Source organism: Gobio gobio (assembly GCF_949357685.1).
Source record: "Gobio gobio genome assembly, chromosome: 12".
Taxonomy (NCBI): domain Eukaryota; kingdom Metazoa; phylum Chordata; class Actinopteri; order Cypriniformes; family Gobionidae; genus Gobio; species Gobio gobio.
In genome coordinates, this window is record NC_137105.1 from 23161806 (window position 1) to 23174761 (window position 12956).

The 12956-nt window shown below is 38.0% G+C and overlaps 1 protein-coding gene across 6 annotated transcripts; it reads left to right on the forward strand.

Annotated features, from left to right (window-relative positions):
* Nucleotides 1-3244: 3244 nt before the first annotated feature.
* On the forward strand, nt 3245-9081 carry asb2a.2 (ankyrin repeat and SOCS box containing 2a, tandem duplicate 2). 6 transcript variants are annotated; one of them, XM_079831480.1, is made up of 11 exons: nt 3289-3355; nt 3568-3807; nt 3919-4038; nt 5502-5671; nt 5755-5910; nt 5997-6097; nt 6203-6242; nt 6328-6499; nt 7301-7871; nt 8072-8225; nt 8320-9079. In XM_079831480.1, the coding sequence occupies exons 2-11, from the start codon at nt 3575-3577 to the stop codon at nt 8445-8447; spliced, it is 1845 nt and encodes a 614-aa protein (XP_079687606.1). In that variant the 5' UTR covers nt 3289-3355; nt 3568-3574; the 3' UTR covers nt 8448-9079. The 6 variants fall into 6 exon arrangements, with proteins under 6 accessions (XP_079687604.1, XP_079687605.1, XP_079687606.1 ...); XM_079831482.1 differs by having other exon boundaries at nt 3970-4038; XM_079831478.1 differs by having other exon boundaries at nt 3245-3355; nt 5997-6242; nt 8320-9081.
* The last annotated feature ends 3875 nt before the right edge of the window (nt 9082-12956 follow it).

The window sequence follows — 12956 nt, forward strand, 5'->3', positions numbered from 1 at the left end:
GTCCCAGTCACACCGAGTCCGTCTTCATCATTATTACCAACTTTGTAACACATGCAAAGTACCATTACAGCTGTCGAGATGAACGAGTTAAAAGTAAGTGTTGATAATAGCATTATTTTTAAAATAAAATAAAAGCGTCAGTGACGCGCATTGAGTCCACAGCGCAAACAAAGACACAACAGCAGTAATCGAATGTAATCCAGTTTATTGTGGGGCTAGGCTGGCTAGCCCGGATATGCTCACGCTTACCCCCCTTCTGCTTAATCTCACGCCGCGTTTGGTGCCTCCGCTGTGGGCCAGATGCAGTACTGGGGGTCGGGGATGTTGAAGGCCGACCGGTCAGTGCAGCCTGAGCTTCGGCGTGTGTGAGGTTTATCTCTAAAGATGTTACTCTGCCGATGTTGAGCAGAAACTCATGACTGTATGCACATTTTAGAACCGATAGACGCGACGAGGACATACAAAAACACTGACTCACAAGATAGAAAACACGAAAACACCGTTCTGTCTGGAGAGAGAGAAGCCGCATTGTGTGCACGAATAATAAATAATTAGCTACACATCAGAAATCACTGATCACAGATCAGAAGGAACTGAAAAAAGACTTCTGTTTTCATTTGTACATCCAAACACTGAGAAACTGCCAGCATTCACTCGTTCACAAGCAATGATCTCTCGAGCGCTTGCATGGGCGTGCCAGATTCTCTGGGCGGAGGAAAGGGAGGTCACCATTCCTGCTTGGACGTCAAACCAGGAGACTTCAGGATTGGCTCGTCTGGCCTGTCATTTTCTCAAAGGCAGAGAAAGACAGCCAGAACTCGGGTTTACACCGAACAACATTTCTATCCACTTGGGGGCAATATTCAGGCTAGGGGAACTCGTATTAATGTTGAAAAACCTCATAAAAATGAAAATTTCATAGCATGGGACCTTTAACCGAAAGTAAGCAGTTGACAAATTAAATCGGATGCGTGTCAGTATTGGATTCAATACTTTGCATTTGGTCTTAAAGAGACAGAAGCCTATAGCCTCCTGCTGTCTGTCATTAAAGTTAATCAAAGAACAAAAGAAAGATCACTGATCTTGACTGAAAAACTTTTGTAGCTAGTTTTAATATGCATTAATCTATATTTAATTTATACAGTGATGATTATGCAACGTTACTTTACGTTTGATAATTCAATTTCTGTACCTGAAATTCCTGTTAGACCTGAAACTTCAAGCACTTAATTCTTAGCACTGTTCTTACTTTATTGCTGACTGTTCACTTGCATTAAATAATGTTTAAAATTTATATTATTAGGCTTGTAGTTTTTGCTGTGGAATATCAGTTTGAATCAAGAATTGTGAAGTTTCACTGGTATCTAAAATTTTGGTTGCTTATTTATTAGAATACAATGTTATGGGTCAAAACGATGAAACATAAGTATTCCACATGATATTCTTTCACGGTCTATGGACCCTCTAAAGTAGCCATGGCCACCCCATATATGTTCCCCGTCCCTTCCTCCTCAGACTCGAAGTTCATGTGGGTTGCGAGCGTAATTGACAATGAAAGCCACAATGTAAGTCGATGAGTTGATTTATCCGCTTTTAAAAATCTTTCGTTCATAGAGATTTTTAGATGGATGCAAAGGCTTTTTAGAACGGGTAGAATCTGGGAACTCCGAACCAATTTATTTGCTCGCTTCCATGGCTGCTTCAATACACTGTGTTTTCCAGCAACTGGCAACCTGGGGTGTCTAAATACTATTGGGTCAACTGGCAGTGTGCGGTTTTGCACAGACCAAAACAAAAACAGACACGGAACGCACATTTCAAAGTAGAATAACTGGCTGTAGCATTGTTTTTCAGAGAAACAAGAAGGTGGATTTAGCATGTTTCCTAAATATCTGCAAACATTATGGTATTGTTATGCTTTAGTAAAGTGAAAAACTTACATACAGCACCTTTAAGTAATTATTGCAAGTTGTGGACATTACAATATATGGAAAATGTAGCACTGGTGCATGTTGATTCAGAGTTTGCGTCATCTGAATTCCTCGCAGGAGTTGTGTCATCTCTTCGCAGGAGTTGTGTCATCTCTTCGCAGGAGTTGGAGTCATCTCTTCGCAAGAGTTGGAGTCATCTCTTCGCAGGTGTTGGGTCATCTGAAGTCTTCGTAAGAGGCTGGATCCAAACTGGAGCTGACGTACTCCAGTTACCTCGGACGGGCATCCCGAGATAAAACAGAAAAGCAAATGTAAAAAAATTAGCGTAGCTGCTGTTCATAACATCAAGCAAAGATGATCATTTGCATTTGATCTGATATAACTGGAGTACAAGGTTACACAGTAAACAAATACTGAATGTGTTAATCTTACAGCTCTAGTGTTAATGGATAAAACATAGACATAGTAATACAACCAAAAGCACTTGCATACATGCAGACTATTCCTGGCTGCTTTAAGTCATAGCTTAACATCAATATAATTTTGAATTCCACCAATATACAGACAGAACTGCATGTTTGGATAAAAAGATGATCAGAAATATGGTATATCAACAACATCAGATTTCATTACTTGCACTGTTTTGAAGCTCAAACCTTCATTGCCACACCACTACAGATTAAAACCCATGAGTCATGTAATAGGACAGGAGGCGAGTGTCCATCTCAGATGTTTACAGAGTCACAGAGAGGTTTCCAGCACACACAAGCGTTCAGAGACAGCTGTCTCTGAAAATAGGGTCACTCAAGTATAGAGCACATAATGATACTTGCGTATGAAGAAATATTGTAAATTTGTAAACAATGCATGTAGAAAGCAGTATAGTGGTCATCATAGGACACAATATTCAATAATGTATAATGAAACTATAATGTTCAAATACAATGCACAAATAAAAACAGCCATTATGTCACAGAAGCAGGAAATGTATATATAATTATTCATATTATATTACTGTTTTTTGCATATTTAACTACTGAATGAAGTCCAGTGCTGCAAGGTTACATTGATTATCATTTGTAGCAAATTTATGGAAATTCAGGGTTAAATGTTGTTTTCTAGTTTAGGGAAAAGGTGATTTTTACCAGTTTCAAAAAAAGGTAAACCAATCCAATATACTAGTTCTGCTGCTCTTCCAGTATCTTGGCCCATAAGCAAAGAAGATCATGTCACATCTAGGCCAGACATGCTATAATGAATCACATGCAAGCCAGGCAGATATATTTATAAGATTATCAGTTTGTTTACATCATGACGTAAAATCAGACTCTTCATAAAGCAAGCAGCAGCAACTGCCGCACATAGGAAGGAGGAGCACCACATGCACACATTCAACCTGATAATTATTGATATCCTGCAGAAAGGTAAGTGGACTTCTTAATGATAATAGTAATGAACTATAATGTTGATGTTAGGACTTATGAGATGTAAGATAACTTTTTGAATGTAATAACCTGGTACTTAAATTAATTTCAAAGCTAATTTGTCTTGACAGTTTGTGTGATTGATTAGAACTAGACCAACATTTTTTGAACGTTTTTTGGTGTTAAAATTTCTGAGCATTTTACTATCACAGGTGCAAAATGGCAGCAGCCAGGGTGTCAATGGCTGCTTCAAGGACAACAAATGAAGACCTAGAGGACTACAGTGCTTATGCACACATGTCTGAAGGACAGCTGCTGCAGTTAGCTATTGAACGAAGTCTAGCTGATGCAAATTTATCTCCATGGCAGAATCGACAACTGCGTGCCCGCACAGAGGCAGCTGCCCCTACACAACAACCACCATTCAACCCTAACTCGGCAAACCCACCCAGGTGATTTTTTTCCTCTTGTCATGCACAACTATGCTTCAAGTAAACAATCACATACAAAAATCACAAAAATCGTCTCTATATAATGAAAGTTTGTAATGAAACTCCTTTCAGTGAGATTAAGTCAAAAATCAACAAGGATGTTCAAGATCATTTCTTCTGTAGAGACAAAGGCATGGTGTTTGCCTGGACAAGGTACAATGGAAACCTGCAGGTCACAGTGGAGCCTGTAAAGTGAGTGGCAGGAAAGATCTCATTCAATGTGTGTGTGTGCTGTTGTTCCGGTTAGCAGTGACCTCTTACTGATATTAAGACAATTGCGAGTGTGATGCTACTTTTGTACAACATTTCAATTAGCAGGTTAATATTGAGTAACTTACATTTCACTCGGTCAACAAGAATCTGCACATTGCTGTTGCTGCTCCCAAAGATTTACTAAAAAAGACAACGTTTCAACCCAAAGGGTCTTCGTCAGGCAAATTCTTGTTCGATTCTTCTTGACCGAGTTAAATGATTCATCTAATAGCACCTGCTAAAAGTTTATTGGATGTGCGCACAATTCTTCTTTGAATCCACATTTCAGACACAATATTTCTTGTTAATTTGTTAATCTTTGCTCCCAGGGACGGATTATCCATAGACAGGATTGGGCGAGTGCCCTGGGGCACCAGCCAATAGGGGGGGACCCAGGGCCGGATTATCCAATGGGCATTATGGGGCCCAAGCGAGTGGAAGAAAAAAAATCTTAAAATTTCCGATAACGGAGTGTATATTTGCACTAAGTACCTGTCTTTTTAGCAAAAAGACGCCCGCCACTAAATATCCATAGTGGTGTAGGTCGTAGGGTGTGTGGTGCTTGAAAGTAGCTTTTGATGCGTTCAACCCGAGTTCGCTCTTCTCCCTTTTCCCAACACATATGAGATGTAAAACTTATAGCCTAACATAAAGGTCTCTAACGTAGTATTTTGCCAACAAACTAAAATTGAAACCGTGATATGGCTTTGTGCCTTTATAAAACAGCAAAAGACTTTAATAAGCAGTCTGTTTGCGCAGCGTGATTTAAACAGAAGTGCGCATTCTGCTCATGCGATCAGCTGGTGATCTGGTGTTTTCTCCAAAATAAAAGCTCAAGTGTTTATTTCTTGAAGTGAAGAACTTAGGACAAAAGCATTGTTATTTTTGTATAGTGTAGTGTAATAAATATACTTATGAAATATTCATTTTCATTTATACAGTACATTTGTTTTACAATAGGCTATATGGATATTACGTCATAGGAATAACTATATAAATCATTGTTATATTATTATAATAATTGTTTGGCATCCTAAAACACCAGTGATAATGTAATGTAGACTGAGACTCTATATCATAACTAAAAAGATGTTTCTTTGTACAATTTTTGTACAATACATTGTGCCCAGGGGCGTCTGAATTCTTAATCCGGCCCTGTTTGCCCTGTTTCCAAAATGCATTTCTGAATTAATTGTTTTCTTCATTAAAGAATCATTGTTTTTTGTACAAATTGTTTGATTGAATGATTCACTCGTGTCTCGTGTCACATGTCGCCACCTACTGGCGTAACAGTGTAACTTACAAAGATAGGTCAATAGTGAAAAGCTATATCATGCTCATTGATCGATCTCATCTATTGAGAGAACAGTCCTGTTCTCAAGATTCTCTTTTTGTTCTTTCAGGGATATGGACCCTTTTCTCTTAGCCATTTGGAGAGGAGATGCAAAGGCTCTACAAGACATCCTTCATTCCAACTCTATAAATCTTGATGAACCCAATAAAGACGGCTGGATACCGCTTCATGAGACTGCATACTATGGCCATATTGAGTGCCTTGACATTTTGCTCAGAGGTGATTAATGAATCAATTCAGAATTATGTCCAGTCTAGAATCGCATTCTTAAAAATCACAGTTGTATCCCATCTCTCCCACAGCCAGACCAGATACAATCAACAAACGAACACATGTAAGTCAGACACCGCTCTGTCTGGCTGTGGGTCGCAAACATGTTTCTTGTGTCAAGCACCTCTTGGAGCAAGGAGCTGATCCTAACATTTCAAATAACCAGTGGGAGACACCACTGCACAAAGGTAAACATCTTTTTTAGAATGATATCTCCCAACAACTGCACAAATGACCAGAAAGAGGTCTGAACCATCACTGTTGATTTTCACAGCATGCGAGAAACCTAATGAAGAGATTGTGGAGCTTCTTTTGAGATTTGGAGCTTCACCAACCAAAGCCTGTATTCAAGGTGGGACTCCACTACATGAAGCAGTGAGGAACAAAAATGTAGAGATTTGTAAGATATTACTACAAGCAGGGGCAAAGCTGTCAGCCAAAAATGTTTATGGCATTGACTCTCTGTTTACGGCTGCTCAGTGTGATGCTGTAGATGTGCTTAACTTCCTAATATCTAAAGGTAAGAATTTTTGTACGGTAAGACAAGAGAAAAAAATATGACTTACTTCAATCTAGTAGCATTAACCTAGTTCCCTATTCTTTAGGAGGCAATATTAATACCCAGGCAAATGATCATGCATCTGCGTTGTTTGAGGCTTCTAAGAATGGTCATGATGAAGTTGTTGAGATCCTCTTGACGAAAAGAGTTGATGTTAACAAAGCCAACAAAACGGGATTACTTCCTATTCATGTTGCAGCAAAAAATGGTCATGAGAGGTTAGTAGGCCTACTACACTATACAAGTTAATTTATTACACAGCTCTTGAGATTATGTAAATTTGATTGGTTGTGATTGAAAGCTCCAAATCTGATTGAAGCATGGGTAATGTAGTTTTTCACCAAGAATTCCACTGGTAAACATGATTATTAAAAAAAGAAAAGAAAAGCAAAATGATGACTTCAACAAAAACAGCATTCGCAAAAAAAGCCTTGAAGAGCTCATTAGTCTTTCAAAATGTATAATTCTTCATTAAAAATCAAAATTCCCCTATATGGAGAAAATAAATGGGATTTTTACTTCTGGAACCCGACTGTTGCACTCTATAGTATACTCTCCATAGTCTAATAGTCCACTCATTGGGAACTGACTCTACTTTCATGTCTCTCCTATCACGCCACAGACTCATGCTCATTTCATACAAATAACTGGCATCTCAGTTATTGATTATGGTGAAAATGAATTTCAGCGTTTGCTTTGTTGCTGGGATGATTGTTGTGTACATTGTAAGTGATTAAGTTTTCTTAGGGTAAGCTGTATGATAATATAGCCTATAGTTACAATTATATCAGTATTTCATATTGATGATTTTATATTTTAAGTATTTATTTATTTGACGAGTAGCCGTGCAATAATTGGGATGATGTACACTGATGATGTTCACTATCACAAAATATACTCCTTACATATGTGACTCTTATTTAGGTATTATATAGGTACTTATATAGGTATTTCAGGGTCATTTCAAGGACTGATTTTTTCATAAAGAAATACATATCTCTCTTTTTCATCTTCCTCAGCATTGTTGCCAAGCTAATCCCTAGAACAAACGTGGGCAAAGTGAAAGGCTCCGGCATCAGTCCTCTTCATTTTGCCGCAGAGCGTAACAGAGATGATGTTCTAGAAACATTGATTGAGGCTGGATATGACGTCAACGCCATGCTGTCAGATGATTGGTCAAAAATGTATGAAGATCGCCGCAGCACAGCTCTGTACTCGGCTGTGGTAAACAGGAACATTGAGGCGGCTACGATGCTGTTAGAAGCAGGTGCTGACCCCAACCTGGACATTTTCAACACCCTGCTAGTGGCTGTGAGGAAAGGAAGTATGGAAATGGTGACCTTGCTGGTAAACCATGGTGCTAATGTCAATGCCCTGCTGCCAACTCATCCCACCAGCTTCCCAGCGGCTTTGGTTTTTTGTGTGAAGGACATGTTGATGATGAAGTATCTGCTGGTCAATGGCTGTGATGCAGTATCATGTTTTAACTGTCAATATGGCAATAATTCTCATCCTCCCATAAAACTGAGACAAAATGGACGAGAACATATTTATTATTTAAACGATGAACCGTCAGAATACTGTGTACAGGTATAGTTTTTTATGAGATGTTTTCGCTGTATTTAAAACATTTGTTTCATAATGTTTTATAAAATATAAATATAAATTTAGAGTATATATTTATATATATATATTTCGAGTAAATAAAATATATAATTTAATATAACTATTATATTTATTACACTGTATATTCAATTAAATGTTTGGGTTTTTTTGTGTGTTTTTTACAGTTTTGTGAGATAATCTCTACTCCCTCAGCCAGCGGAATGGTGGGACCCATCATAGACACATTACTTGACTATGTGGGTCATGTTAAACTCTGCTCTAGAATAACTGACCACCTAGACAACTACAAAGATTGGGCCCATATTAAAGAAAAATCAGGTAAGACTTCTCTTAAATTATTGACATGCAATTTAATTAATTTTTCAAATAAATGGAACTAAAAATAAAAAAAACTGAAACCTCTCTATTTCAGCTCTTCCTTGCACACTGATGAATCTGTGCAGACTCAAGATTCGTCAGCAAATGGGAATCAACAAACTGAGGCAAATCAATGCTCTACCTCTACCAGGCAGTCTAATCAAGTTTTTGAGTTATGAATAAGAATCGTTTGAGGATAACCTGTGATGAACATCATGCCAATCTTAATTGTTTACAGAACTTGCTGATTTGAATTATTTTGATACAGACACAGGGTAATCACATATTTAAAAGCTTGAGATCTAAATAGACATTATTTAGCATAATTGCTTTCTGTTTGTATGGAATACTCTCAATACATGTTTGTACATGTAAATAGAATAATATTAAAATGTAAATAGTATACATAAAGTATAAAAAGCCAGCACTAGCACACAAGCAAAGGCAGTATATGAAGGGCTGGCTTTTTTTTTTTTTTTAGCAATATGTAATTTTATTTATATGGGTGCATAACCAAATTTACTTGTACCCTAAGGCTGTGGATATTGGATAGTTGATATTTCTTTAATCTGCTGTAAACACAATGAAATATTATGTGATGTTTTCTTATTCTGCTTTAAAATCATGAAGATGTACTGTACACAGTGTAGGTATTGTAAATTTGTTTTGTAAATTAGTTAACCATGATGTAACCTGTCATATTATAGAGCTTTGTGTAATTCGCCAGTATTCCTGTAAGTTTGTGGTGTTCCCTTTCAATATTGGTCTCCCAACAATGCGTCAGAACTGACGCTATGGGGAAACACATTTCTCCTAGAAATACTGAAGCCTCTCCTCACAATTTTTCTCCTTCACACAACACAAGTCAGAAGCCTTTCTTTTTCTTTCAGAAGCCTTTCAGAGTCATTGCTTCAAGTGGATGTTGCTTCTTTACCACTCCCCATTCAGCGTTTCAGCATGTACTCAAAAAGATTTGCAATGTCTGTGTGGGACCCATCGAGCTCAGGGGCAGGCATGAGCTGTGGTGTGCAAGGAGCTGACCAGGCAGCCTCAGCCTCCATGGGATCATGATGCATTACTGTATAAACACTGGCTAAGCCACTGTTATCAGTAATGCATTGTAGTGCTGTCTATACTAACCGACCAGCACTTCCACCACTCAATGACTTCATATGTACACCGGCTGTGTCGCTGTATTGTTTAGGACGTGTAGTGTTGCTTACACTAGCATTATGTATGATGGTGCTGCTGCTATTCAGTTGCTTTTTATGATAACGCCCCGGCTGTGCCGCTGCTTTTATAAAGGTGTATGGTGTTGTTTACATTAATCCCTACATAGGTCAGTGCTGCCGCCGTTCATTGCCTTACTATGATAATCACTGGCTGTGCCGCTGTTCTCATGAGATGGTGTAGTGCTGCTTGCGCTATCCGCTATACATCGGCACTGCCGCCGTTCGTAGTGTTTTCATAATAAAGCCCCTGCTGTGTCGCTGCTTCCATAAAGGACTGCACCAATGTTCCCTACAAGCTGTGCGCATGCCTAGCAGTGCACTTCTTATGTCACGGACGCTCAAAAAACAAAAATTCAATCATGTTTTTAAGAAGAGTGACTTGTTAAGTGGTGGAAATAATGGAGGATGGGCACAGAACAGAAACAAAACTCTGAGACTTTTACAATTACACAACCACTACAAGTGTAGTAGTGTGCCAACTCAAAATACCTCAGTTACATATCTCTGTTTAAATAGATTTTAGTTTGTGGGGATTTCAGCAATGTTTAGATAACTATAAAATAATTACATGAGTTCACACTTACAAATAAGTCAGATAGAATAAATGGTATGCATATTTGGCGGGCTGTCCTTAACGCGTTAAAATAATTTTACGCAATTAATGCAAATAAATTACAGAAGTATGTGAAGCTGTGTCATTAACGTAATTTTCGTCACGCAGTTAGATGATGTTAGAAGTCGGGAGTTTATCACAATGACACTGAGCATGTACAGCACCTGTAACCCTGGTAAGAGGAAATTTCCATTCTAACTCGAATCTGCTTCTCTGTTTGTGATCAGACCATTTTAAGCCGTTAAACTCTGGGAAAGTTTTCAGTGATCCAGGAATCGAATTCATTCAAACAGTTCAAAACAGCGTCAATGTAAAGAAGGCCAGGCTGATTACATCAGAGACATCAGAGAGAATAGAGACTCACATTGCGTCTTTGGTGAATTATTCATTCCAGTGTTTTTTGGCTCTGTACACATACTATACACTGTGAATTCTTATTAAGTTTTTTTCTGTAATGTTATTTTTTCATGGGTGTATAAATTTATTATATAATATAATTATATGGACTCCTTATATTTGGTTATTTGATGTTGAAGCTTGCAGTTTTCTGATTGTTTACTTATGGTTATAGCAAATGATGACAAAATGAATGTGTTTAATGAGATACATGGCGTATGCTTAATTTTACAATAAGTGTGATTAATCGCGATTAATCGCACAACAAGAGTGTGATTAATCGCGATAAAAATGTTTTATCTATTGACAGCCCTAATATATACACTTCCTCTCATGCTGATAGGATAGACATGGTAATTACTGATGACACATTCCTCAGGAAGAGAATGTAGCAAATTAGCTCACACGGGAAATATGAATAATATTATAATTATAATTAATATTACAATCTACTAATCTGTTTGTCAACTCTTTCTTAGCCTGTAGATGTGATCGCATCATTAAAGGGACCTTGATTTACAAGCAGTGGCCAAAATCAAAACCCACATGAATGTGCACAAAAGTTTTATTTAGCTAAATCACGAACACATAACCTCTGTTTAGTTAGTTAATTGTACGACACTTGCAATGCCTTAGTGTTGATGAATAAATTGCATTGATGAAATTTTAGAACAACGTGTTACTAGGACTGAAATTCTTCCACAGCCATTCACTGCACCTCATAACACAGACACCTCAGAGGTTGAGAATGTTATCAAACTATGAGGAATTAGGTAGAAAACTTTTAGCCATTAGGACTATGGACCCTATTTAACAATCTAAGCGCATGATCTAAAGCACACGCTGCATTTGCACTTAGGGCATGTCCAAATCCACTTTTGCTAGTTTAACAACGGAAAAAATGGTTGGCGCATGGTCTAAAAAGGCTGTCCCTATTCTCTTAAGAGTAATGGGTATGTTTTGGGCATAACGCGCAATACACCAATCAGAGTCTCATCTCCCATTCCCTTTAAAAACCAGTTGTGTTCGCAACATGGCGGATTTGCTATTTACATGGCGGAATTTGCAAGCGGAAAAACTGAACGCTTCTCTAGCTATCAAGGAAACGGATATGCTCGTCTAATGATGCCTGCTTGCTCATCATTACTTCAAATAGGTAGGATAATTCTGATACATGCAATGACTATCCCTTATGACATGTAAGCATTTTTAAATTTACGTACACAATATTAATCCTTTAATTTTTCACATTTAAAAATGTTTGTGTGCATACGCGCGTTGTGGACCCACCTATAGGCGAAAACATCTCGTTTTTAGACCAGCACGCTCATGGGCGTACAAATGTGCGCAAATGCATTTGCTATTTAAACAACGTGGCATTGGACGTAAAAATTATAACGTGTCAGGCTGAAACTAGCACTTGCATCGTGCCTGGCGCTGCATTGCACAAGGTGTATGATAGGGCCCTATGTTTACCAGCAGCACGATTAATCAGTAAAAGACAAACACCCACTCAATACTATTCCTATATGAGAACGAGTCGGCCATGTCTATTAAACCTTTGACAAGTACGTTCATGTTGCAGGCAGCGGAAGATTCAAATCTGCGTTTGCGCTGCTGTTGACACAGATAGAGCAGTTGTCATGTACATGAAACAGCTTCACAAACTCTTTTCAACCACACAGTATTATTCTGTGTTACAATTTTACAACATATCGAAGTACTGGGATAATATTCACTGAATCATTCATTCAAGAGATTCGTTCAAAAATGCTGATTAATCTAGTAATGAAACAAGTGAAGTCTTTATGAGTGAGTCATTGAATCATTCATTCTAACCTATTTAAATAGACTGCAGCAATTAACATTTTATCAGAATCTGTTGTAAATTACATGTTATTTTGTTTAGTTGTCTATTCAGAATTGTGCAAGAATCGTTTTCTCTATTTCAAAACAAAAAAATCGTGATTTTGAATTTATCCAGAATCGTGCAGCTCTACCACACTATCTACACCCACAGTCTCGTTGCACACACATCTTCCAAACAATACTAACCCAGTATATTCCAGCATTCCAAGACCACAACACATCTTATTTTGCACCTGTCACAATGGTCTCCTATAGAGATGCAATGTTGCAACGTTGAGAATTCAAGATCCAGGGTGGATAAATAAGAGACAGTGTTTCAGACATAGGTTTCAGCAACCTGTCCAAGCAAATAGATGAAGGCATTAAGGAAGGCTACACTGAAAGCGAGATAATCCAAGGGGGGTTCTGCATCATTCAATTTTAAAGATATGTTAATAACCAAGGATGACATGACTGTAACAGAATTCAAGAATTTTCTCCAGTCCCATCTAGGTGAAAGCAACATTACTAAACATTTCCAGGAACTGATGAGTGCCAAGCAGCATGACCATGAGACACCACAGTTCCTGTACTGCATGATCA

Bases quoted from the DNA above. Each gene is read 5' to 3' on its own strand.
- asb2a.2 (XM_079831478.1), top strand. From the start codon at position 3,575: ATGGCAGCAGCCAGGGTGTCAATGGCTGCTTCAAGGACAACAAATGAA. The intron at 4,039-5,501 runs GTGAGTGGCAGG...TTGTTCTTTCAG, and splicing joins GTCACAGTGGAGCCTGTAAA to GGATATGGACCCTTTTCTCT. The intron at 5,672-5,754 runs GTGATTAATGAA...TCTCTCCCACAG, and splicing joins CCTTGACATTTTGCTCAGAG to CCAGACCAGATACAATCAAC.